The sequence below is a fragment of the Pleurodeles waltl genome, chromosome 12, assembly GCF_031143425.1.
Source record: "Pleurodeles waltl isolate 20211129_DDA chromosome 12, aPleWal1.hap1.20221129, whole genome shotgun sequence".
NCBI classification, from domain to species: domain Eukaryota; kingdom Metazoa; phylum Chordata; class Amphibia; order Caudata; family Salamandridae; genus Pleurodeles; species Pleurodeles waltl.
In genome coordinates this window covers 88300257-88326738 of record NC_090451.1, presented here as the reverse complement: position 1 = coordinate 88326738, position 26482 = coordinate 88300257, and the positions used below count along the sequence as shown (strand labels likewise).

The 26482-nt window shown below is 41.6% G+C and overlaps 1 protein-coding gene across 1 annotated transcript; it reads right to left on the bottom strand.

The window, feature by feature from the left end:
- Positions 1-1031: 1031 nt before the first annotated feature.
- Positions 1032-25568, bottom strand: LOC138267931 (vimentin-type intermediate filament-associated coiled-coil protein-like). Its single transcript, XM_069217206.1, has 2 exons — positions 24660-25568; positions 1032-6816 (listed from the first exon to the last, which is right to left on the bottom strand). The coding sequence occupies exons 1-2, from the start codon at positions 24848-24850 to the stop codon at positions 6468-6470; spliced, it is 540 nt and encodes a 179-aa protein (XP_069073307.1). The 5' UTR covers positions 24851-25568; the 3' UTR covers positions 1032-6467.
- Between the last annotated feature and the right edge of the window lie 914 nt (positions 25569-26482).

The following is a 26482-nucleotide window of genomic DNA, read 5'->3' as shown; positions in this document are numbered from 1 at the left end:
AATATCCCCCAAAAAACAAAAGTATGGTTTATAAGCTGAGAGGGGAACATTTAAAACACCTTTCTGTAATATCAGTCCCTGAACATTATTATTAGAATACTGGATAAATCGGGATACAAGGACGTTGAGGTAAACAGTTGGTTACACACTGCATCCATAACTTTCAGTGAGACTTAAAACACTCTTACTTGAAGCTTAATAAATGGCAGAAGGCAAAACACACAAAATAACATATTGACTACAGACTATCGTGGGCTATTGGTGCACTAAATTATAAAAAGCAACACAAGCTATAGCATCAATCAATTTAAACATGCAAAAGGATTCTTGCACAAAAAGTTGACTCAAGTGGAACACCAAATGTCATTGCGTAGTGTAGATGCAAACAACTGATAAATGATGCAATGGTGCATAAGGGCAACGAAACAGGGCAAATACACTATGATTTCTCACAAAGCCAAATCAACATAATTAATTTGAAGAAGAGTGACTTGGCTTTGGGGGAAATGCTATGAAACTAGGTGTAAACACTTGCAAAAAGGAAACTGGGTAATATTTTCAGGCATGATACATATAATGACTGAGAATATTCTACATATTACACACCTGACCCTCAAGGTTTGGTGTGTGCAAAGGGATTTTGTGCTTCATGCTCACTTTTGCACCATGGCACAATGTTAATCCTAAACACAGCATAACTAGTGCGTATATTGGACTGCTCTGTCTAGCTTTACTAAACTCATGTGGTCCAAAATATCATAATAAAAATTTATAAATAAAAAAATCTTCTTCAAGGATTGGCCTGTTCAACTGTCATTCACATTTTACTTCTTCCAATCACAGTATACAAACATGTACGATGACATAGTTCCAATACAACGAGGGAAAAGGAATACTGACTTTAAAAAATGACAACTCTCAGATCTCAGTTTTAACAAGCATCAAACGAGTCAGAGCTCTTAATAAAAGTAAAACACTAATTTGACCGAACTTAAAATAGTGGCACACAAACCCAGGCTAGGCTCAAGCCCTTGCATTGAAATGTTAACTTAAATTTTATTGAAGAAAATAGACACATTTCTCAATCATAGTCGAACATTTTGAATTTGTATTGCAAAAAGGATGGCCAGCATTTTACATTTTTTATTGTGTTACACATCTACATAAAAATGAACCCTCCTGATATACTTTTCACACAATTGTGGTATTTAAAATGTTAATCTCATATAAAACATTAGAATATTGGCATTTTGTATCTATACAAATATATATATATTTCTGTGATATAAAAAAGGAAAATTCATCTTCATATTAGAATTGCATGTGCACCAGCTTCTGTTGTCAATCATTTTATAAGCGTTTGCAAGTTAGGCGGAGTTTGGAAATTAAGTTTTGTTGATTCACATACAATAATCATAATATTTCATATGATACTGCATCTGGCGTTCTGAACCACGATGTCTGAGGTGTCATAGGCTTGTACTCACCTTCCTAGTTACTATATACTTTTATAAGATAACTTTACATTTAATTAATCTAGATGGAAATCATTTCCCAAGTTATTGGTCACACTGAAAACCTGCCATGACTGCAACCCCAAATAATCAAACTTTAGCTTCCCTTCCATAACCATATAGATTTGTATAGATGTTATTATTTAAAACAATATTTTAAGTGTGATCTGTATTAAATACTGAACATTCAAATACATGACCAGGCCCCTGGACACAAGAAATACATAACAGCCATATAATCTGATGATTTCAGAAAGAGAATAGTGTTTGCTTTTGGCACAGACAGTGCAAAATTGCACATGCTAACTTGAAAGAACATGTCCTTTAACTGCATGGTGCAAAATACAAATATTTAATCCCACTGCCCAATCGTACTCAAAGTACAGCAATTATAAATTCACATGTGTGAAGTTTTTTATGAATCCACTGAAAACTACAAAATTGAAAACAAGAGCAACACCGGGCAATATAACATGGGGCCATTCTGAAAACATCCTAACATCAGTATATCTATATTTACACCGCTTGCCAGACAGGTTAAAAAAATAACAAGAACAATGCTTCAATGTATAGTAAGTAATTCAATATCTATGTCAGCAAACCAATGCTTAGAGTGTTTTTCCGTTACTTCACTGCAATATAATCAAGTTTTTGGTAGAGGATTAAGAATCTTTTCAAATCCAGCCCAACCCCAACTTATAAACCTTTGAGATCTATGTGGTGGTACCATGATCTGCTGGCCTTACCACTGCTTCTTAGCAGCAGCCATACACATGTACCTAGGCCTTCTTGCCAATGTGAATAGGGGGACATTCTAGGTCTTAATGTGAATTGAAGGGAATTGGGGCAGAGAATGGTGGTATGCCCTTTAGATGGTCAAACAGACGATGTTGTAAGAGTCATGCTGGAGTGAGGCATACAAAAACAAGAGCACTTTTATGTACCTTTAAGTTACTGTGATTGTTAATCCTTTTGTCATTTATGATAATATATTGATATCTAAATTTTGAAAAATAAATACTACATGAGCAACAATAGTAATAATGAGGAGTGTCTCTCTTTTGTTGTTTTAGAGTAGCATGATTCCTTCTAGTTATGATGCAAATATCCACACTCTGGCACCCGCTACAATCTACTAAGTATATACGTGTGACTCTAAATTAATTTTAATTAAATGTTTCTACAATTTCTGATATGGTTTTCCTTCTGCATTGAAAGGACTATTTGGAGCAGGTTTATGGGTTCTATGTTTATTTTTTAAATACATCCTTCTTTTAAATGGTGGATATCCTTCCAGCTTTTGTTGAGAACACTGACATCAGTGAGTCAAGATCTACTTGTTAACAAGTATAATAAAAAACAATCTTAAAATATAACATACTTAAGAAATTAACATAACTGCCAAATTAAGGGAGAACTTTACTTTCATTAGCAAACGTATGTTAACATTCCTAGAAATGGAAGATTCAAATATACATACCATCCATATCCCCCCCCCGTTTAAAAAAAAAATACATATTCCTTGGCATACTTCTAAGGAGAACCATGGAGAACATGAACAGTACTACACTTCCTGTAAAGTGACATTTCATATAACAGTCACTGACGGTTAATGCAGAGCAAAAGCAGGAAAATCTACACAGCCAATTCAGGCTGGTTGGGGCTCCTTTACTACTTTGGCTATTTTCAGCTCTATAAACAAGTGCTTACAGCACCATACAATAGCTAATCCTCAGGAGAATGTTGAATGAACAGGATTACCCAGAAACAAGTCCCTGAATCAACATCTCCCAAGACATCCTGCCTAGCAAGCTTCGCTTAAGTACAATTTTCACAGATATCACAGTCAGCTCTTCTAAAAGTAAGATTTTTGATAGCATTACATTGCAAAACAAACATCTATTCAAAATACGAAGCAACCAATAAAATAGCTTCTTGGGCGTACACTAGCCAGACAGCGTACACTGACATCAATTTAATTTGTGAAACCCCAATGCCATAACACCCTTTTGTGTTTTTCACATTATTATGCATATAAAAATAATAGGTAAAAAATAGATCCGTAAACTGTGCTTCATCAGTTATTAATAGGAACAGTATACAAACATTGTAACAGATTAAACATGAGGAACGTGGGATAATGAAGCACATTAAGATTGTTATGCCATTCTAAACAGGATGATAAATTACAATGTATGACCTTTTTGGGAGAGTCCAGAACTCTGGCTGTATCATGCTGAATGTGGAGATAGCCATCTTATATGACAGAGGTAGAGCCACATCCTAAAGGTGATGTCTACCCAATGTTCAGGGTAGATACATGTGGTTCACTCTCACCCATCACCTTCAAAGTCTTTGTTGGACCACATTTAGAAAGAATGCAGACATGTGGCCCATGTAACGCAACTCTTAGATCAATCTAACCAATTTTTTTAAATATTCCAAACATATAACACAGAATTACAAGACTTTATCCCAGGTCATCAAATTCACACACTGTTAGCCAGGTACTTAAAAGCATGGCCTCAAGGCTGTATAAGGATCACTTGGCAAAGTGAAATATCTTTATTTTGGCATAAGGTGAACACTTCAGCTTGAACTTGGAGACTAATATTTGAATCCTCTCCATATTAATGGAAAAAAAAAAAACAGAAGATATTCTTCCTTTTATGTCAGAAGGTAGCGCAGACTTTGGCCTTTGATGTATTCACTTATAACTATATATAAAGTTGTAATACCCTGAAAGGCCTTGAAGGAACTCCCTTGTAAACAGAGACATAGGGCCTGATTACGAGTTGACCGCCAGACCTGTGGTGAGGAGACCGCAGACGAGGTGGCTGTCTCTCCACTGCCCCTATTATGACTTTCCCACTGGGCTGCCGGGCAGGAACCATGGGCCAGATGTACGAAAGGATTTTACCCATTCTGTGTCTATGGGAAAAAACTTTCGTACATATGGCCCCAAGTTCCCACCCATCAGCCCAGTGGGAAAGGTGCAGCAGCAATTCCGCCGGCTCATAATAGAGCTGGCGGCAGTGCTGCCGCAGGCAAGGGACACCAGCATTCTCAAAAGGCGCACTGTCTGCACAGTAGACAGTGTGCATTTCGAGGGTGCTGGGCAATGGGGGCCCCTGCACTGCCCATGCTCTTGGCAAGGGCAGTGTTGGGGCTCCCTAGGGTCCTCTGCCAGCCTTTTCATGATGTTTGAACTGCCATGAAAAGGCTGGTGGAGAACAAGATTGTAATCAGCAGGGCGTCATCCTGTTGGGATCGGAGATCCTGGCGGGAATGGGAGTGGGCTGGTTGATCTGCCCGCCAACCTCTTAATGTGGCATTTGGACCGCCACAACCAGGACGGTCCGACCGCCACCGTGAGTCTGGCGGTCTAATGCCCTTAGTGCCTTCTTATTTTGCCAACAGAACAGAATTAAATAACTATATTTGTGAGTTTCCTCAATTTGTTTGCATTCTGTAGAATGTTAGTCCTGCAGGCCAGCAGATAATCACAGCTTCTACGTAATGGCAGTGTCCAGTTGCGGTACAACAGAAGAATCCAGCATTGTCAGGTAGGTATGGTTTCTACGATAATTTGACCCACCTCCGGGTGCACAGGAACTAGAGACCAGTGGTGAAATAGAGATGTTAATATTGTCATGATGAAAACAGCAACACACCCTTTTCCTACTTTTCCTTAACCAAGTCTGTAAACGCAGGAGGAAAACTGTTGTTGGATTGCTCCCACCATTCTTTTTAGAAACAAAAACACAAGAATAAATGTGTTATCGCTGGCAGTCTGTAATCCATATACGCTGAACAGTTGCTATGTATTAACTTTCTGAACACAAATTTGAGACATAATCTATACCTCTGAGGCTTTCCAACTTTTGCCTGTTTATAGTGCATGGTTGGTTCAAAGATGGAGTATGTCTTAGTGTAAATATGCTGTTCTCACATAAAATGGGAAAGGAAGTGAACTGACTCATAGTGGAGGCTTGGCACTTTCACTGGGGACACGCCAACAAACAGTACAATAAGGGAATGACCAAATCTGAAGAATTTGCTGTTGGAGTTGCATGTGTGATGTTCCCAAACTATTGATGATGCCCTCTGAGATGCTTCACCATGCAGGCAGATTAGCTCTACTAGGTCACTATGGCTTCTCCAGCTTATTAAATAAGGCATTAGTAAAGGGGTAGCAGGAAGTGCAATGCCAACCCATCAACCTGCACGTAAACCTATCACAGCATTTAGTGACAGGACATGTGGATAATTAATAGTAATTTTATTCTAGTCTTCTTAATGTACTGTTGAACTCTTCACTTTGGGGACTGGTTTAAATGTTATCAGGGAATGTAAGTGTGCAAGTTGCATATTGTAAAGGTCCAAGCTGCATGCCCCAAAAAGTGTTGTAAAAAGTGCTAGAAAAAATAGACAGTTGATTCTGCTTACAAATTCAGCAAACATCCCACCACCCTTGACGCTAGTAAACATCCCTATAATAAGAAACAGTTAATGGGACTTTGGCAACAAAGCAGACAATAGAAAGGTCATGGCGTCATGTAGTAAGAAGATCTTTTACAAAGACACGTTGAGCATGCACAGAATAGATCCTGGATAAAGTAAGGTACATTTACACCCTTAAAGATGTCTGCTTTTCGTTCTGTCAGAACCACTGACATTTCAACAAAGTGAAATACAGCCAGCTAAAGTAGTGTGGAAAGTCACAAAGCCTGAAAAGAAAGAATTGTGTGTAGCAACCATTCCATAGTCTTCTATTCCAAATACCAGATGGTGAAAGTATGATATACTTTGATAAGATGTGGAAGGACAGAGAGGTCTACCCGTCAGAGAACCCACAGTTCTTGAAGTTTCATACAACGGAACAGATACAACTAAACACATTGGAGCAAAGCTTGTATAAAAAGTAATTCCCACCCTCAGGCACATCCTAATTCAGACAGTAGTGCCAAATAATGTCTTTTCCAGTTCCTGGTCCTCACTATCGTTTTCACAGAGGGAAAAATGATCATTGCTAATGAGCACCCCGTTGCTTTGGGGTACTCTAAAGATCACAGGTGATTCAGAGCTCAGGTCAGATCCTGGAAAGGCTCCCAACCGCTCGCCCTCTGCCATGTATAGCAACAGGCTGTCCAGGAGGGGCCGGCTCTGGCAGATCTTGCTCAGCAGTTGGCTGCGGTGTGTCAGCTGAGAAATAACATCATCCTTCTCCTTGATCACTCCCAGGAGCTTCTGCGCGGTCTCCTCTGATCGAAGGAACCTTTCTTGAAGGTTAGCAATTTCCCTTTAAATAGAAAGAAAATGCAGAATTAAGCAGCTGTCAATTGGTCATTACTACTTTCATGGTTTCCTTTACCCCACCTCACATGGGCTTCCACTTAGATCACCATGCTGTAAAAAGGAATTAAAAAGTTACTTACCTGAAGCAAACATTCTGTGCAAGTCATGGGTCCACAACCATTAATCTGCATCCCTTCATTTAAAGAGCCCGTGAACACTTTAACGAAAGTAGTACTTTGCTCATCACATCTATGAATCGAGTGCCCTCCAAAGGAAACCCTGAACACTTGAGATGAAAGCAGTACTGCACATTTGACTATCAATTCTTTGCCCTCCAAAAGAATCCTCCATGAATTCACTCCTCTCTAAAAGAGATGTCAAACACTTTAAACATCATTTCAATCATGCACATCAGTGTTCCCTCACAATTATGCTACAAGAATCCATGCCAACTCACTTTTACTACTTTCCTGCTAGAATATAGACCTGTCTGGCTGACTTGCCGAGGTTTAGTCAGTTACTGTAATAAAATGAGTTGATATGTTTACAGAGAGGATCTAACAGATGCTAAGCTTATGAGTAGAGACTATAGGAAGGGAGTGAACATCATAGGATGCCAATACGAGATCACAGTCAATGACACTTTGCTTGGAGCAGTAGGAAGAGAGATGGTTAATATTTAGCCAAGAGTTCTAGAGTGGATGCAGACATACGCAATATAAATTTAAGGAAAACAGAATAGATGAAGTTTCACCAATAGTCCCATTAGGAGTAAGGTTACATTTCCTTTAAACCGTCTACAGAAAGGGGATGTTTTCTCAAGGTATGAATTCGCTATTCACTGTCTTTTAATTAAAGGGACAGTTACGCTGAAGACGCATACACCCGGTCACAAGATGATCAGCTCCTGCAAACGAAGAGTACAGATTCATATTCTGAGGCTTTTGAGACAGAGCCAGCGGTAAGGTTTTGGCCCACATGGCAGGCATGAGTATGAACAGAGCGGGTTTTGAAAGACACTGAGTGACCCAAATCAGCCAGTGCAAAAAGCAGCAGTGTCATGGAAATGTTTACAGTTTGACATCAGAAAGGAGATTCTGATCTGGCACTGGAAATTTGCCTGGGCGTACAGTAAGCAGATATCAAAACCAAATCACCTAGAAGAGTCGGATGATATCCCTCTGGCCCTGATCCACAGCAGAAAGGAAGTATGGAAAGAAGGGATAATACGCATAGGGTGCACTCAAGCCTATCTGGAAAGGGATTGTGAAATGAAAGACTAGTACATCAAGGGACTCCCCTTAAAATGAATCTCAAACAGAATGTGCACCTTTTTTCTTTGATTATGGGAACCAACCACAAAACTGTGGCCAAATAATTTAATGATTCTGCACATAAAGTGGATTATTCTAGTTGGTTGCGGACTAGTACAACCTGCTGAGCAGCTTTGAAATTGGTTTCCCGTATTTCTATGTAATGGCTAACTAATCAGATTAGAAATGATCATCTATTCTGCCTTCTTCTCCCAATAGTATATCAGTGGAGTTGTTGTGACTACATTCCTATTGTACTGAGAAAAAGTAAGAAAGTCACGTTTATCACGTGTTTGTGTCCTGTACAAGTGCTGAAGTATAAATGATTTTTAAAAAAAAGCTTCTAGACCAGTGGTTCCCAACCTGTGGTCCGGGGACCCCTGGGGGTCCGCAAAGCCTCCTCAGGGGGTCCGCGACTGCTTAGAAAATTAAATAATATTAACAGATTAGGTCCCCAGCTTTCAGTAATGACTCAGTGAGGGAGTCCCTGGATTCCTGTAATGATTCAGTGGGGGTCCCCGGGTTCCAGTATTGATAAAGTGGGGGTCCTCAGAAGCCAAAAGGTTGGGATCCACTGTTCTAGACTAAACAGTTCTGTGCACACTCTTTAGAGGACAACAATCCTGCCCAGACCTGTAATTGCACACATTCCAAGCTATATATTTTTTGGATTCTACGAATCTTTGGGAGTCACCGCTCTTTACAAATCCCCAACTGCAAAAACAAAAGCCATCCCTGAAAATTAGGCTGCTGGTTATTTGTACAAACGTTTGTTTTATTTTTAAAATGTTTTCTACTTCTGTCTTAGAAACAAGACTGTGAGGACAGGTTTCCAAATAGGGTTCTCAGTTTCAGGATATCAAATATTCATAGTTGGCACATGGATTCTCAAAATCATCTTTGTAATGATGCCTGATCTTAGCCCCATCATACCTAGGATGCAGGTCCCATCACTGTTTCCATTTGTTGAAACCCCATTAAAGTTAAGAAATTATATATGTGTCAGGATTTACTCCAGATAACTCACGTTGAGAAGCATGTGCTAATTGTGGAGGTTTTATGCACGGTGGTTGTGGTGTTCAGGGGGTCAGACTTGTTGCTAATAGGATAAGATGCATTATGGCTGTGGGAAAACTATAGCTTAAAATAACGTAAAGGTATTTCAAACACAAAAGTCAACATGCAGCTTGCTTTCTAGTAGCCGAGCTGAACACAAGTCTTCTAAATACAATATAGTTACACAATTAAAACAGAATACAAAATGTGAAAGTTATCATTGAATTTTGCCATAAAAAGACATTTTGTCAACATGTATTAAACATCATTTTTAGGAACTATTTTTTTTAACGGCGGATTGTGTATCTATCTTTTTGTAAGTAATTTCAGTATCCTAAACCAGCAGCTTCAATCTTTTGAGTTTTGAGAACCCCCACTAAATCGTTACCGGTATCGGAGGGACCACCACTGAGATATTAATGAAAGACAGGGCTCCCCGCTCTAAGACATGTTTATGATTTTGAATCTCAAACAGTACACATAAATAAACAAGTATACACCACACAAATAATCACACAGTGAAATATTTTGTTTAATTCAGTCAAATACAGAAAACGTTTCAATTTTGTTTCTTTATTTGTATATACTTAATTACGTTTCATATATTAATTGTAATATTATTTAATTTTGTAAAACTGTTGCAGAAGCTTGAGCAGGCTCACAGACCCACATGAGTCCTCGGACCACAGGTTAAGAACCACTGTCCTAAATAAACTAATTAGACATGATCATAAACTATATATGTAAAAGTTTGTTAAGGAAGAAAAAAAAAAATACTTCTATTGAAATAAGTAACATGAACGAAAAATAGATGAAGTATAAATCAATCTTCACATTTAAAATAATATATATGTATCCCAACATCTAAAAGGACATAACTGACATAGTAATTTTTAACTATGTTGGTAATGCAGTAGTAGAACAGATGAGAGCAAAAACAGAAACTCATTTTAAGACAAAAGGTTTTGAAATTCAACTTGCCACTTTTTCAAAATTGGCCGTATGGTAATTCCTTTTTATTTTTCTGTATTTTGTTTATTTATAGAGAAAGTTACATAAAAAGCTTTGAATTTTTGATGTTATTGATTATATAGCCCCAATGAAGGGACATAAATATCTATCTTGAAATACGTGTTACCAAGTTTTTAGCAAAAGGTGTTGGCAATTCTGTGGCAACTTTATAGCAATGAGCTTTTGAACATCTTAGAATAAAATACATTACCACTCAAAATAAATAAGCACCTCCAAATGGTGTTCTGTGGTTTTCCTTCTGAATATGATTTGTGCTCATAAATGTGTCAGGATGTCGATGTTATACCCATGGGATTTTTCTCCTTAATATGATTGTGCATCCACATGAGATTTTGCTCGTAAAAGTGACACTTAAATGTGAATAGGCACATGGATGGGGTTATGCTCCCATATACTGCCCACACCCAAATTCATGCTGTCATGTGTGATTTTGCATCCTATTTCTGTACCAAAAAGTGATATTCAGTAGATGCACACCTTTTAAACCTAGTATCTTGCTTCTATGTATTCTTTCTGTATGGACTGCTTTTGCACCTCCGTGCAAACCAACATTCTAATGATTTTGCACCTAAAATGTGATTTTTTTTTTTAGGCCTTCTGTCTTTTTGATTTAAGGGCCTCATTACGAGTTTGGCAGTCCACAGACTGTCAAACAGGCCGGTGGTGGTTGGACTGCTGCACTCCTGGCAATCAGAACGCCAGGTGGCCTCCGCCGGGATCATGGATCCTGACGGGTTAGCGGTGGTCAGACTCATGCTCAGCCATCTTGGCAACGCCATGCTGATCACGACTTCCCTTTCCACTAGCCTTTCTATGGCGGTTGTACCACCATGGAAAGGCTGACGGAAAGGCAGTGCTGGGGGCCACAGGAAGGGCCCCTGCAATGCCCACGTCCATTTCTAAGGGAGCCGAGGCCAATGCAATCACACTGTTTTCACTGGGCTGACTGGTGGAAACATCATAATAATACGACAGAGGTGAGGCCTCCTTGACAGCAGCCTCACCCCTGGCATACTGGCGATCTCAGTGGCAATGCCACTGAAATCTTAATCAGGCTCTAAGTGTCTGAGCATTCTCAGATATGTTGCACTTAGGTTGGCTTTATACCCAAGTGTGATTTTACACCTAAAATGTGTTTCCACATTCTTGCTGATGTTAGAACAGAAGTGAATTTACCCTAAAAGTGTTTTTGCACATAGTGGTGATTTTTGGTCCTACAACTGTATTAACACTCCTGTTAATGTTGCAATAAAGATTATTTTGCACCTATGTGTATGTTTTTGCTGTATCAATTTCCAGAATTCAGTAATGGCACCAATGGTGGTTATGTACCTAAATGTGGTTGGGTACTTAAAAGTTAATTTGCTCCGAAATGTTACAAAATTCCTGCTTGCTGTCTTTGCAAAGGGTGATTTTGCATGTAAAAGTGATTTGCACTTGGAAGAGATTATGCCCCTAAATATTATTCTACTACTAAATGGGATGCGTGCTATTAAAAGGTATTTTCAACTTTTGTTCTTTTTGAGGAAGAAGGTGAGGAGTTTGGCTCCTAAATGTGTTTCTACACTTCTGCTGATGCTGCACCTTAATGTATTTGTCACTCAAATGTGATTTTGCATAGAAATGGGATTTCTGCACCTGAACGTTTTCCAGTGTTATGATGATGCTGCACCAAAGGTGATATTCCAACTCAGTGTGCTTACAATTAAGTGTGACATCATACTGAAGCACACTTTATACATCTAATATGGTATCCTACTTTCTCTATGTACTAATCACTGCAACAAATGTAGTTTTGCACCCATTGTGGTTGTATATCTAAATGGTGTTTTTGCTTCTCCTGTAGATTTGGCAAAAATTGAGTTTTTGCACTTAAATGAGATTTTTAGCAGAACTATGATTTTGCTTCTAAATGTGGTACTACATACCTGCTTTCTTTGCACCTATTCGTGATTGTGAAACTAAAATGGATTTTTTTCACATAAATGTGAATGTTTCTTCTTTTGTTCCAATTCTCAGTAAACTGGCGAGTGATGTGATATTTACCACAACCAGAAAATACCCGTACCATAGGTTGAGTAATTTCCCAGGTGTGATGTATAACTCTTATTCTGATTTTTCACTCACAAAACTGGCATAACATTTGGAATTCAGTACGTAACCACAGAACTCTGCATGTATCTGTATGTAGAAGGTATCTTACACCAGTAGATTTCTGTTGGTATAACTTTCTGAAATTACCTGAGGGAAATTGCTCAGGGTGAAAACATTTCTGTACATTCTGGAATTTCAAACCTTACAGAAACACAAGTTACAGAATTTTATTGGCAATTCGAAATTAGGGCAAGGTACTTAACTTTGGTAACGCCTGATCTGATAGAGACTCCTTCTAGCTGCAGATTTCTCACCTTAGAATATTTCCCAGGTGCCAGACTGTATCCAGAAACTTTTTCTGAGCAGTCCCCTTGCACGCCATTTGTGACGTTGTTCGGCTCCGCATGGTGTTGTCCGCGCTGAGAGTGACAACCACTGTGCTTGTATAGGCACCACCCCAGCGCACTGACCTCAGTTTCATGACTATTTTTCAGAGGGTTGTGAGAGTGCTTGCAGCTTGCATACTCTCCAGGGCATATGTAATAGGCACAAGAAGGACTTTTAATGGTGAGCAATAAGAGTGCAGCCGTGCACGGGCTCCAAAGGTGAGCGCATCAGGAACATAAGACCTAATTTAAGGTATAAAGGTGTGGGAAAAAATATGTTCTAAAGCTGACAGGATATGAGTCACAATGGGTGATATGAACAGGGAGGGTTGGTCTGTTAACCACAAGAAGTCCCAAATGGCTAAAAGGTACCCTTTAACTGTGCCCAAAACAAGGCCTTGGTGGGCGAAGGACAATGCAGGCAAAAGAACTTCAGATAAGGGTGCAGACAGAGGATCAATGGATTTGGGAGAACACCAAGCCACAAATTTGTCACATCAGCAGGCATCTTGATGGAGGGATGCCTGGCCACTAAGATGATGTCACATACTTTAGGAGGCAGATAGAAGACTGTCAGCTGTCGCCAATCAATCTCCATACATGCTGGTGGAGAGTGTGCAGGTTTGCCCTGTTGCTGCGGCAGGTGACCCTTCCGAAGGGGCAGCCTGATCGAAGTACCAATTCTCATGCTCAGGAAATCTAGAGCAACTAGATTTGGGTCTGGTTGTTCCTGATCTTCTTGAGAACCAGTGGCAGGAGTGGTGTCGGTGGGAAGGCATACAGAAGATATGCATTCCACTCACGACTGAACATGTCTGTGAGCGAGAGTTGCCTTGGAAACTCCAGTGTGCAGAACTGCTGACATTGCACATTCTCAGCAGTGTCAATTAGCTCTAACCAAGGTTGTTCTCAATCTGTGAAGACACCTTGCACTACCCCTGGATGAAGATGCCATTTGTGATCTGCGAGGCATCCCACTTGGTGCTACACGATCAGGAATATGACCTGAACGTGCCAACCACATCCAGAGGCCCACAGCTTCCTTGCAATGTCAGCGACTTGACGTTGCAGTACCACATGGCGGTGGTGTAGTCAGTGAACACCTCTTTGATGGATGAAGAAAGGCTTTCACTGCCAAGCTTAGCACTCTCAACTCCAACAGGTTGATGTGAAGCTGAGACTCTGCTGGAGACTAGAGTCCTCTGATCTCCAAATGTCCCAGATGGCTGTTCCCAACCCAGTGGTGATGCATCTGTGACCGTGTGAGTTCTGAGTAGGAAAGAGGAGGTTGAGCCAATCATAGTTCATTAGACACCACTGCAGGTTTTTTGCAGTTCCTTCTGATATCTGAACCAGGTTGGAAAGATTTGCTTGATGCCGAATCCACTTGGTCTTCAGGCCCCTCTGTAGAGCCCACATATGCCAACAAGCATGCTTCACCAGCAGGATGCAGGAGGCCACAAGGCCCAGCATCCTCAGTCAGTCTCACTGAAAACCACAATAGAGGTCGAAACATTGGAACTGCACTGTGTCCAGAATGGCTCAAATGAAAAGGAGTGTCTAAGAAGGAGTCAGGTCTGACTTTGCCATGTTGATGGAGAACCCCCGCGAATGCAGGAGGTCTGCGGTATTTTGAAGGGGGGTGACAGCTGGCTAGGGCGAGCTCGGCCAGAAGCCAGTTGGACAATCTGAAGCACCCACTTGTCCAAACTTACTGTTTGCTACTGGGGCAGGTGGTGCAAAATCCTTCCACCAACCGGCTGTCCAATATGGTGTGAGGACATATTAAAGCAGTTTTGAGGCTGCGGCTGCTGGCAGGAAATGGCAGACTGGGTAGACCTCTGGCATTGGTTCCCATGAGATCTGTAGGAGCCACTTCTGTGGCCATGAAAGGTCTGAGGAGCCAGGTGGCCGTGGTGGCTGGGGGTGAAAGGACGCGGATGGTAGGCATGGAAGGAGCAATAGGCAGATTGTGGCTACCGAGCGGATAAGGTGATCCCTAAAGACCTAACGGTGACCCTGCTATCCTTAAAAAGCTCAAGCATCCGCCTTGACTCCAAAATGGGGAGTGCCATAGAAGGGCATGTCCATTAAGGATGCCTGGGCATCCCCTGAAAAGCCAGTTGACCTCAACCAGGCATAACATCTGGGTGCCAGCGATGATGCAATCACTCTGTTTAGTGAGTCAGTTGTATCCAGTTTGCAGGATATGGTGAACTTCATTTTGTCACTACCATCAGCAACTGTGTGGAAGACTATGGCACGGGCCTCGTCCGAGACCATTGGCAGCACTTGTGCAACCAAATTCTACACAGTATATGGCAGGGCAAGGGCGGTGGAAGGAAATAAAAAAAACCTTTCCAAAGGTGTCCAGCCTCTATCTGGTGGTGTGCCAAGGTTAACTTTGGACATAGAGGCCTGGAGCCCCATACTCTCAGGGGTTAGCTGCTGGGTGAGGAATGCTGGGTCCCTGAGTGCGGGCAGATGACCCTGTGCACAGGAGTGCTTGTGCAGGGCTTCGCCCGGGCCCCAAGCAGGACATCAGTGAGGGTTTCATTAAATGGGAGTATGGGTTTTGAGGGGGATATCCCTGGTTGGAGCACCTCTGTCAAGACGTTTGTTTCAACGTACATTGTAGGCAGCATAAGGTCCAGGACCTCAGCCGCTCTATGCACTCGTATTGCAAAGGAGGACACTTCCTCCATAGTCACTGTAGGAGGAGAGTGAGGCCAGTGTCAGGTGAGGTATCCAGCTCACTGGCATCAGCCAGATCCTCATATCAAATTCCTCCCAAGTTGTCCTCGGACATGGTCTCTTCTAAGGGGCCGGAATAACTATAGGGATTCTCTGATCCATTCATAATCCTCACAGGGCTTTTCTGGGAAATAAGGCTCTGTCCCTGACTCAGACTGACTCGGTCCGATTGATGCTGATGTCAAATGTTACCAGTCAGGCTCCATATCAGAACTAGAAATTATGCTGGGATTGGCACCACCGTAACAAACCTTGTTGGCGGTTGTGGAGATATGACGGGCCAGTCCGGATTCAGGAACAAATCCTGAAAGCACGACTGACGCAGAGGGCGAACCTGCCGGCAGAAGTCCAGTCGGCGTCACTTTTGGACCCATGGGGCCCAAAGCTGTGCTAGAGCGGTCCCACCGCCCAAAATTAGGTGTATGGCCTAATATAATTCCTTTAGTGAGGGGGAGTCACTCTGAGAAATTCTGGAAAGTGCAGGGCAGACCCAGACTCAGGCTCCACGTGAACGACGTGGGAGCGGGGCCTTAATTTGTGGCGTCTTTACTGTGCCTCGTCCAATTACTTGGACCAGTGCGGACAAGTTTAAGAATGCTTCGCCTTCTTTTTGTGGCACTTACCAGAGGGAGTCTGGGATCATGACGTTGACCATCGCAAGTGACTTCAAGAGCAGTCCAGGGACCTTTCTTGCAACCTGGACTAGCAGTGGTGCTGAGTCTAATGACGAGCTGCCAGGAGCTTCATGGATCTCTCATGAATTGCCTTCAGATGCATGATCTTGCAATCCGGGCAGACCCTGGAGTCGTGGTCCAGCTCGAAGCACCAAAGGCAGACCAGGCAGCGGTCTGTCACAGACATTTGCCTGTGACAGGCACCACAAGGCTTAAAACCAATAGGTGTTTTAGCGAACATAGTCTACAAATTATGTAAAAAGTCACAATGGTTGAAAGTGTTTGACAATTAATAAAAAAATCCAGTCAAAAGATGACTGAGGGAAGCTTGAAACAGATCTACGCTGATGGCATGGAAAATGAGGAATTGAGGTCAGTGTTCTGGTGTGGTGTCTATAGTCACAGCACACATTGCCATGTGGAGCCGAACAACGCCACCTGCCGGTGTGTTGCCAGTGACTGCTCAGAAAAAAGTTTATAGATCCAACCTGACACCTGGAGACTGTCCTAAGGTAAGAAATATCCAGCTAGCAGTCTCTATCAGATGTTTTCCACTATCTTGCTGATATTTCATCTGAGTGATTTTGCACCCTTTGTGCTATCAACGAAATCACTCTGTGCTGTCAACCAACCATACTGATGTACACATTTTGCATCTAAATTAACATCACTGCATTTTCTCTCTGGATAAAATGAAAGCCCATGGCGGCATATTGTGGTTCTCCCATACTGAATGTGGCACTCAAGATCAATGCAAACATAAGAGAGGTTCTCATATCAGATCAGACTTCAGGCTATACAAAATGACACTTCAGAGATCCTATTCTTCCTGACATACCCTGCTCGAGAAGAAGACTGTACCTTCACACCGATGCACCAAAACAGGCAGCTAGATCCATCTATATTGCCTTATTCAGTTTAAATATTTACATCAAAACAATTTATCTCCCCCTTCTACAACTATGACTCATGCAGATTAGATTTGACCCACCTGCCTCAGATGTAAATCTGAGATGGGAGACTTCCAGCAAACGGTTTGGTCATGTAAACTTTTTCAGCCTTTTTGGCAGGCTGTGCAGGACACCATATAAACGATCCTGGGTCGCCCTCTAAATGTATCTCCCAAAACGGCACCCCTTTACACAGTGGAAGACAGAGATGTCACTCTTAATCAGACGGCAGTGGGTCATATGGAAAGGAGAAATTGTTCAGAAATGGATAGCACCCGATTCACCACCGACTGGTGGATGGAAGGCCAGCATGAACACTGCCTGTACACTTGAGAAGCCGACTTATGAGGCATGAGGATGCCCTCAAAGCATAGCAAGGCTTAGGATAACTAGAAACCATAAAGAGGGTACACACATTTAAGGGGAGAGAGAAAGAATCACAAACAACCATTTATGTTTATAGAGTTATATTGTCACTTGTCGCAGATTATTACTTGTACTTCGTATGGAACTGTTCTACCTTAGAGGGATGGAGATACTGGAGGCAACATCACCTTAAGAAATGTTTATATTTCCTAATAAATGCAAATAAAAAGAATTGATAAATAAAAATGTCTCAATGAGAGGTCAGTTATTGAAATCAACCCAAACATTGTAGATTCAGTGCAATCCCCTGGCTTCATAATGGACAAGAACCTGAATCTACAACTTAACACTATAACCAAGTGTACATAATTCAAAATGAGAGTGCCACATGGGATCAAACTCCTGCTACTATCCTCGGACTTCAAAAAGTCATCCAGGACCTGGTTTTGTCAAGAATAGAATAGGACAACTCTCTGTTAGTGAGAATTCACGAAATCCACCTGGCTCCCCACATAAATTCCAGGCTCTTGCCAGACTGGTCCTGAGATTCAAGAAGTCTGAACAGAACTCATCCATTCATAGGTCCTCGAACTAAACCAGAAATATGCTCGCACTTGGATTCGTCATCTATAATGCTTTACATGAGGACACCCCTAAATACCTCACTAAGGAAATTCAGGCCTCATAGTGTCACCACCACCCACTGCTTAATTTCAGCCGGTGGGGAGCAAAGGCACTTATATTTGGAGACCGGCACTTATTTATCTGCATTAGACTTTTTCTAAGACCAAGAGATGGAAAAATAAAAAATAAAAGAGGAAAGGCAGGGGAAAGTAAAGACATAAAAAGCGACACAGAGGAAGAAAACCAGGAACCTGCAGAAGTGAGAAAAAGGCAAATGGGGTGTCCGTTAGTGAATTAAAGATGAATGACGTGGATTTAGGCGTACACAACTTTAGAATTCTGGGTGTGCACATTTTTATTGCACCAGTCGTGTGTTTAATGCAGAGGTTGAGAACTGTCACTATTTCATTTACAAATTAAGCACTGCCACCACCTAAGGAGATATGACTGCCTCCGCGGAAGGCAACCTATGCACAAATCAAAAATATGTAGTCATCCTTCAGTGGCGCCCAAACGTAGGGAACGTCATTATCCCAAACACAAATACAATAACTTTATGCATTATTTTTAAAAAGGAACTGACATTTCTGTTGCTTGTGCGCCATTTACTGATCTAGACAAAAAGGCGTATTCACACCTTCTGTACCATAATACCATATACACATCTCCATCGCACTAACCTGTGTGTAACCACAATTTTTGAATAAGCAAAGTTCAAAACACTAAGCTTTTTAAATAGAATGAGATGATGTCCAGTTTTAATAAAGCAAACCAACTATTGTAATTACCACTTTTTCACTAAAAGCTCCCTGTTACCCTTGCGTCTTTTTAGGTTTTGCCTGCACAGAGCTTGCGCTGTGCTTGCAAAGTCTTATGTCACTAAAAAACAAAAATTCCTTAAAGGGACTCAGAACCTGCCCCTACTTCACCCCTTACTCACCTAAACTTCCCGTTTGTTCATCCAAACGTTGCTCCAACATCGCTTTTTGTTGGCTACCATGTCACTTCCTACTCTTCTGTTCTGAATTCTGTTCTGCTTTTGCCGTCATGTGGAGCGTGGTTTTGGTTGATTGGTTACTTCTTAGTGTTTGTACGTGGAAAAAATGAACTGAATGCAAGTCAATTTACATTGAAATCTGTGTGTAAACATGTCGCCCATCTTGCATTGGAGTATCGAGTGCAGATATAAAACAAGCAGCGAGTAGGCTCAATATTTTGTTTTTCATTACTTAATAATTACATTTCTTATGAATTACAGTTGTAAATATTTAAATTATTTGTGTGTTCGTTTATTAAATTACCACTCACTCATTTTTAGGTTTCGCCTGCAGAGTGCTTGCGCTGTGGTGAAACCTTTTGTATTAGAATTAAAAAAAATGTTTAAAGGGCTTACAGCCGGCCCACATCCTTCCCATCACTTACCACCGGTAGACTTCCCAGGTCACACTCCAGGCAACACGCATTTGCTGTATGCAAGACCTGATGTATTCAGTAAAAGGACTTTGATCCCACCTGCTGCTTACCATAGGTTGGCAGCAGTGCCGCTCTTCTTTGCTGCCTCCTAACTGGTTCCCACAACCGATACCTCACTTCTATTCTTGGCTGAGGAGCACCGGCCAAGTACGCCTTGATTTTTTTTTTTTTACTGTTTGGAGGAACTCTTTTTTTTAAATTGGATCTTGCCTCTGCTCGTGTTCTGATGTATGTGTTTGTGAGTCAGCACTTGTGTTTACACGCGTGGTTCGTTTTCTGCATTTGTCCTTTCTTGTTAATTACTTTACACAATCAGAAAAAGCTTGTAGTTATGTCTTATCTGTGTGTGTTTTTGTTCATTTTTCCTGTAGCTTTAAGTAGTGTGAAATCAACCAGAAGGTATTAAATCCTCAACGCAGCTCTCCCAGCACAGGGGTAGAGCTGATACTACAGTATTCGCTGGAAATTAGCCCGATAATGCTTTGCGGGGCATTCCTCTTCCCCAAAGGTTTGCATCCTGTGAATGTACCTTATAAATTCAAGCACAGGTTTAATGCTGGACTTGGGGACGGCTCCACAGTGCTGAACCAAGGGTGCTTCTGTTCTGCTCCTCTCAAACCACAAACAGATGACCAGTCGCCAGGCAATGGGGCGCTGCATGCTTACGTTACATGGTTCCCATCGCTTGCCAGCCTTCCTTTTCCCTCCTCCAGCTGCACTTCACAATTACCGCCTTGGTTGCCTAGCAATAACAAACGCTAGGAGATGGGGCCTGGCTGCCTAGCGCTACCTCCTGCTAAATTCTGGCTCCCTTGTGCCTTCACCTTACTCTCCCTTCTGTGGAATTTGAGGTGTAAAAGACGAAGTACATGTCATGGGTGATTGGTGAGTTTTGGAGGCAGACAGTTCGTTCTCTTTTTCTATCATGTGACGTAAAGTAAACTTAAGGTACGCTGCATGCGCCCTTTACTCTTTGCAACCAGAGTGCTCCTTTTACCTACAGCAAGCACCCAAACTGCGTGTTTGAACTGTAAGTGTCCCGTGCTCCACAATTTCTGCCAGCGTTGCCAGATCCTCCAGGGCCCGGGGTATTTAAATGTTGGCAGCCGCCTCAAAGCTTTTAGTGTGTGCTGCTCAATGTCCAAAGCTTCCAGTGTGCATAGTGATCCCATTGCTAGCAATCTGCTGACGTTGTACTTCCGTTGCCCCTATTTCCCTTACTGTGCAGAACATCTGAAGCGCTGTCAGTGCCAAGTGGTACTAAGCACTCGTGTTCACACACGTGGTTTGTTTTCTGCATTTGCCGTTCATTTGTTCATTACTTTACATAATCAGAACATCCATGTAGTTGTGTTTTGTGTGCTTTTGTTCATTTTATTTTGTGGCTTCACGTAGTGTGAAATCAACCGGAAGTTATTAAATCCTCAACGTGGCTCTCCCTGCACAGCAGGACAGCAGATACTACAATATTCACTGCACTTGAGAAACTTGCCCCATAATGCTTTGCATGCCATTCCTTTTACAAGACACTTTTGCCCATAACTCAGTCTGTGGCAGTTGTAGGCTAACAGGACCACCACCAGAACATTCAGCACAATGTGCTCTTTCAGTCCATGCTATCTTCTGGGTCGCACTAAGTTGGGAGGGGGCAAAATCATAACCTCTCCCACCATTTAATGTCTTTTTAAGCTCACTTATAGCTGGAACAGTTTTTTTGTACCTGAGAGTAATTTGTGTTCTAAGGCCCATGTTTGTAATAATATTCTAGCAGGCCCGCTAAGCTTTTTAATGTGTAATGCACTATGCCCACTACAGACTGAATATATAGTTACACTGTAGTGCTCTCTGCCATTCTTTTTTCATGTGGTTATGCCCTCTAGGGGCTGACTATATAATTACGTGACCATGTTACTTCCAAATGCAATTTTTATTGCGGTGCCCTCTAAGAGATGTTCTGACCATTGCAGTCTACTGCCAAGTGTATAAAGGAATGCACAAACACAGTTTATTCCTGATAAAGTTTTAAGGTGCCGCATGGTTAAATACTTATAAGGTCGCAAAGGGGAGATTGTCTTTGTCAGTTACAACGCCAACAGCTCTAACTCTTGCTAATGCGAGACCTATTGCATTGCAACTGCTTGGTTTGCTTCTTATTGGTCAGCAGCAGCTGCTAACATCATCTGGCTGCACTTCCTCTCTTTGTTCCTCGGCTTCGGCTGTTCCCTGGCATTTGGACCAAGTGCCCTTTCCGGTTGGCGATCAGTGGCTGGCAACCAGTGTCCTTCCACTAGCCACGTTCTTCTGAGGTACTATTTTTTATCATTACATGCCCACACTCTATATGAGATTTGGCTACACCTTATGTTCTATCGGTGTGCAGGTTTGGAAGACGGCCCTGATGCAACAGACTGCATGAATAAATCCCCCTCCCCCTCTGAAGCCCATGAACACCAGGTCCGATAGACCGGTGCGCCGATTAACGTGAGGAAACTCTCAAATGAGGGTGGGGTTCGTTCTGTGGGCAATGCCCGACACTGGTGTGCCCTCCAGCGCCATGTTAAAGCCGGATGCCTTATCAGGGTGCCCTCTGAGACTGAGCCCATTGTAGGCACTAGGTGGACTCGGGGAACACAATTACATTTAACACACTCAGTCCGTCTGACAATCCCTTTCCGTACAAGATCGTTTCTCAGGCTGCTGCAGGCCCATGCTTGCCACAGATGCTCTTTAGCCTGGTGCAGTGCACTTCCCATTTTGGGGCCCTTCACAAATAATGTGTCCCTTGATTTCAGTCATAATGATACATTACTCCTCGCTGTGAGCGTGGTGTACAGGTCCACATTTGTATTAATCGATGCTTAACACAAAATAAAATGATTTACTCTGTCATTCTTGTATCATCATAACTAATCTTTCAGGAAAGAGGGCACCCGCACATGCCGATAACTCTCCCCAAATATATAAAAAAAAAAAGTTGAAAAACTAAGTGTATTTGTGACTGTAAAAGTAGTAAACACTCCAAACAAACTAGAAGCTCCCTGCATAAAAAACAACATGTTTGAAGTAAATGTGTGAACGTTGCTAGGCTGAGAAGAATGTTATGTTTTAAATTCGGGCAATAAAAATATTGCAGGTAACATCATCTGTACTGTAAACATACAACGGTGTATGACTTGTTGCTTTGCTTTCCAGAGAATGCTTATAGTTTTTAAAAGCTAAATCGGAAAGCTTTTCTGTGCCAAGCACCCCCACCACGCAAAATGATTTGAAGTCAAGCTCTCCGCGCCCCCCCCAAACTTTATGGTCGAGAAAGGGGGTGAGAAGGGGTTAGGCAGAGGGTGTGGCTTTTTAAATTATTTCATGGTTACGCATTTAGTCCATAATGCACACTAGATGTACAGTTTATACTATCTTGAATGCATCAAGCAAAAAGAAAAACAAATCAAAACATTATATGATGCGTTATTCCCTATGAACTAAATACAAAAGTGAATTCTAAAACAAGTATGGTGCCCCTTCATTAAACAACTGTGCTCTTCCGCTAGGCCATCACTCAGAAGCCCCCAGAAGATGTCCTACAGCCCCATTATAGTTATGTTCTAAATAGCGGGAAATGCAGATTGTGATTTCTAATCGCAGCAAATCACAGATGTTCCTGCTGAAGAGGGATCAATTTTGTCTAGTGGATATTTTTTTTTTAAGCATTGGCAAAGCCAGTAGGTTTTGCCTATTGTCTGTATCAAGGCACTTTTTTAACTTTAAGTTATATTGCACAGCCGCTCAATTGCTCTGCAATATGTTAAAAAAAAAAACACTGACAAAGTCAGTAGAATTCACATAGGCGAAACCTATTGGCTTTGCCAATGAAAAAGAAAACAAATTTGTATAATTGGGCAACGTTTTATTTCAAATTGTTATGCTCTCATTGACTAATTAACAGGCAGTCACAAGTGCAGTTATCCTGCAGGCATTGGGGTCATGATTTGAATGGTGCTGCAGGTGCAGTAGCACCAGGGCCACAAGGTGTCAGAACCCTTCTAAACACAGATTATTCCTACATTTTACTACTAAACCCACAGTCACAAGTGCAGTTACAAAGTAGGCCGTAGGGTCATGATTTGAATGGTGCAGCAGGTGCTGTGGTACTGGAGTCAAACGTTGTGAGAATTCCTATAAGCACTAAAAATTGCAATATTTTACTACTAACAGGCAGTCACATGTGCGGTTATCTTGCAGGCACTAGGGTCATGATTTGAATGGTGCAGCAAGTGCAGTGGCACCAGAGCCAAAAGTTGTCAACCCCTCTAAACACCAAATATTGCAATGTTTTACTACTAAACAGGCAGTCACAATTGCAGTTACCTGGCAGTTAAAAGGGGCATGATATGAATGGTGCAGCAGGTGCAGTGGCACTTCACTAACTACACATTACTATACTCTAGTGCAATGCATAATAAATAAGATACAAATTACAAGTTTGGAACCCTGGGATATTAGTTCAACATACATCTATTAACTATTAACAGTTTTTCAAATTTAAAACAAACATTTTTATAACCTTTTTCTAATATTAGTTATCCAGTTAGTAAGATAGAATGCAAAAGAAAAAACTAAGGCGAAACCTATTGGCTTTGCCAATGCTTGTTTATTATTCTTAATGCTAGAGTTCTGCTAGTTCTTAAACATTATGAACCTTGACCTGAGGTAAGGTGGTAATAAAGGTTACCAGGAAATCATAAAGTATAAAAGTAAGGTTTAATACGAATGCCCCTCAATGACACTCAAAGCCATCCATATAACTACTCCGCAAAATAAACAACTGACACCTCCAGCTCAAAGATGCACCAATACTCATACTAGTCTTTAAAAAAACCTTGGTGCTTCTCGGTGACGGCTCATTCTGGAAAGAACACTGCAATTAACCAAACCTAATAGCCTTCAGGAAAGTGAAAATCTCAAGACTCACTATTCTCGCACCACACGTGGAAAAAGATCAGAAGTTTGCTTGAAGACAAAAACGAGAGAAGAATGAATTTAAGTTTGGGTTTCCAACACCACATTCACATATGAAGTGGATTTCAGATGCCCAGATTTATAGCAGACTCGTTATCTACCCTTACCATACCTGTCTTTCCCTTCTGTGATCTCCCGGATTGTTGTGCGGAATTGTTCATCCTTCCGGATCAGGCTCTCTGCCTGCTCCCTCACAGTCTCTTCGGTGGTTCCAAGGCGCTGCTCCAGTTCAGCCACCCGCCGGTGTAGCGCCACTAGATGAGCATTGGCCTCCTTGATCTGCAGCGGCGAGAGTATGGACATTGCTCGGAGGTTCCTCACAACACTCTAAATCCTACCTAGGTTCTATCTGAGAAGGCAGAGGAACCTGGGACTGTAAAAACAGATCCAGCATGCGTTTTTCATTTAAAACGTAAAATTTGATATATATGCGGTATTATCAATTTGCTCTTAGCAAATCTCGGTTATCAAAAGTAAAAAGTCACTCGAGTAGATGTATAAACAATTGCTGCGTTATAAAGGCATTAAGTGGGTTACATTTAATCTTCAAAAGACGATCTTTCTGTTCTAGCCACAACTAGGAAACTTTAAAGACAACAACAATACTAATTTCAAGTCTGGACATAACATATGGGCTATATTTATATGTAAAAAAATAACTCAATAAATCTGTAAGGTCTTTTTTACGAGGGAGTTTCGCCCCTGACTCCAGTTCCTATGCTCAGCAGCTTCTAGCAACTGTCCCTGTACCACGAAGGGCATCCTTTTGGGGCTGCAGTCACCCTCCTTCTCATTTTCTTCTCTTAATGTCGCTGTCCCTGCTCAGTTTGTGTCTGCAAGCCGCGACATTGCGGCTGTCCCACAAATCTTGCAATCCTGCTGCCCTAATAGTAGTTCCCTCGCACGCCCTCCTCCTGTACCCCTTCTTCTGGTCCTCCCCTCAAAGTCTGACTCTTGCTTCCTGCTTTTCCAACCAGGAAGTGTACAGGCATCGGGCGAGTAAAAGCAGCTTCCTGATTGGTTAAAGTGAGAGCAGAGCCGGTTGGTGCGTTTCGTGGCTGAGTCGTGCCTGTGGCGATGGAGGTAGGTTTTTTGACAGCTGTTCACCCGAAAGTGAGCCTTGAAGGTTTGGAACGAAACTGAGTGACTTCGCGTTAAATATTATAAAACGCACACCTAAAGAATGTGCCAGTAAGACAACATAAATCTTACCTGCTCATGGGTACGAGGATCCATCCGACAAGTAATTCTGCAGAAAATTTGTGGATATTTCTTGGATCCGTGATCTTTCTTTTTATTAACCCCTTAGCTGCCAGGCCATTTTTTGGCTATTTGGGGCAGTTTGCACTTAGGCCCTCATAACTTTTTGTCCACATAAGATATCCATGACAAATTTACGTCCTTTTTTTCCAACATCCTAGGGATTCTAGAGGTACCCAGAGTTTGTGGGTTCCCCTGAAGGAGACCAAGAAATTTGCCAAACTACAGCGAAAATTTAGTTTAAAAAAAAAAAAAAAAAAAAAAGGGGGAAAAAGGGCTGCAGAAAAAGGCTTGTGTTTTTTTTCCCCTGAAAATTGCATCAACAAAGGGTTTGCGGTGCTAAAATCACCATCTTCCCAGCTTCCAGGAACAGGCAGACTTGAATCAGAAAACCCAATTTTTCAACACCATTTTGGCATTTTACTGGGACATACCCATTTTTACAATTTTTTGTGCTTTCAGCCTCCTTCCAGTTAGTGACAGATATGGGTGTGAATTCAATGCTGGATCCCAGAAAACTAAACATTTCTGAAAAGTAGACAAAATTCTGAATTCAGCAAGGGGTAATATGTGTAAATCCTACAAGATTTTCCTGCAGAAAATAACAGCTGAAATAAAAAATATTGAAATTGAGGTGAAGAAACAGCCATTTTTCTCCACGTTTTACTCTGTAAC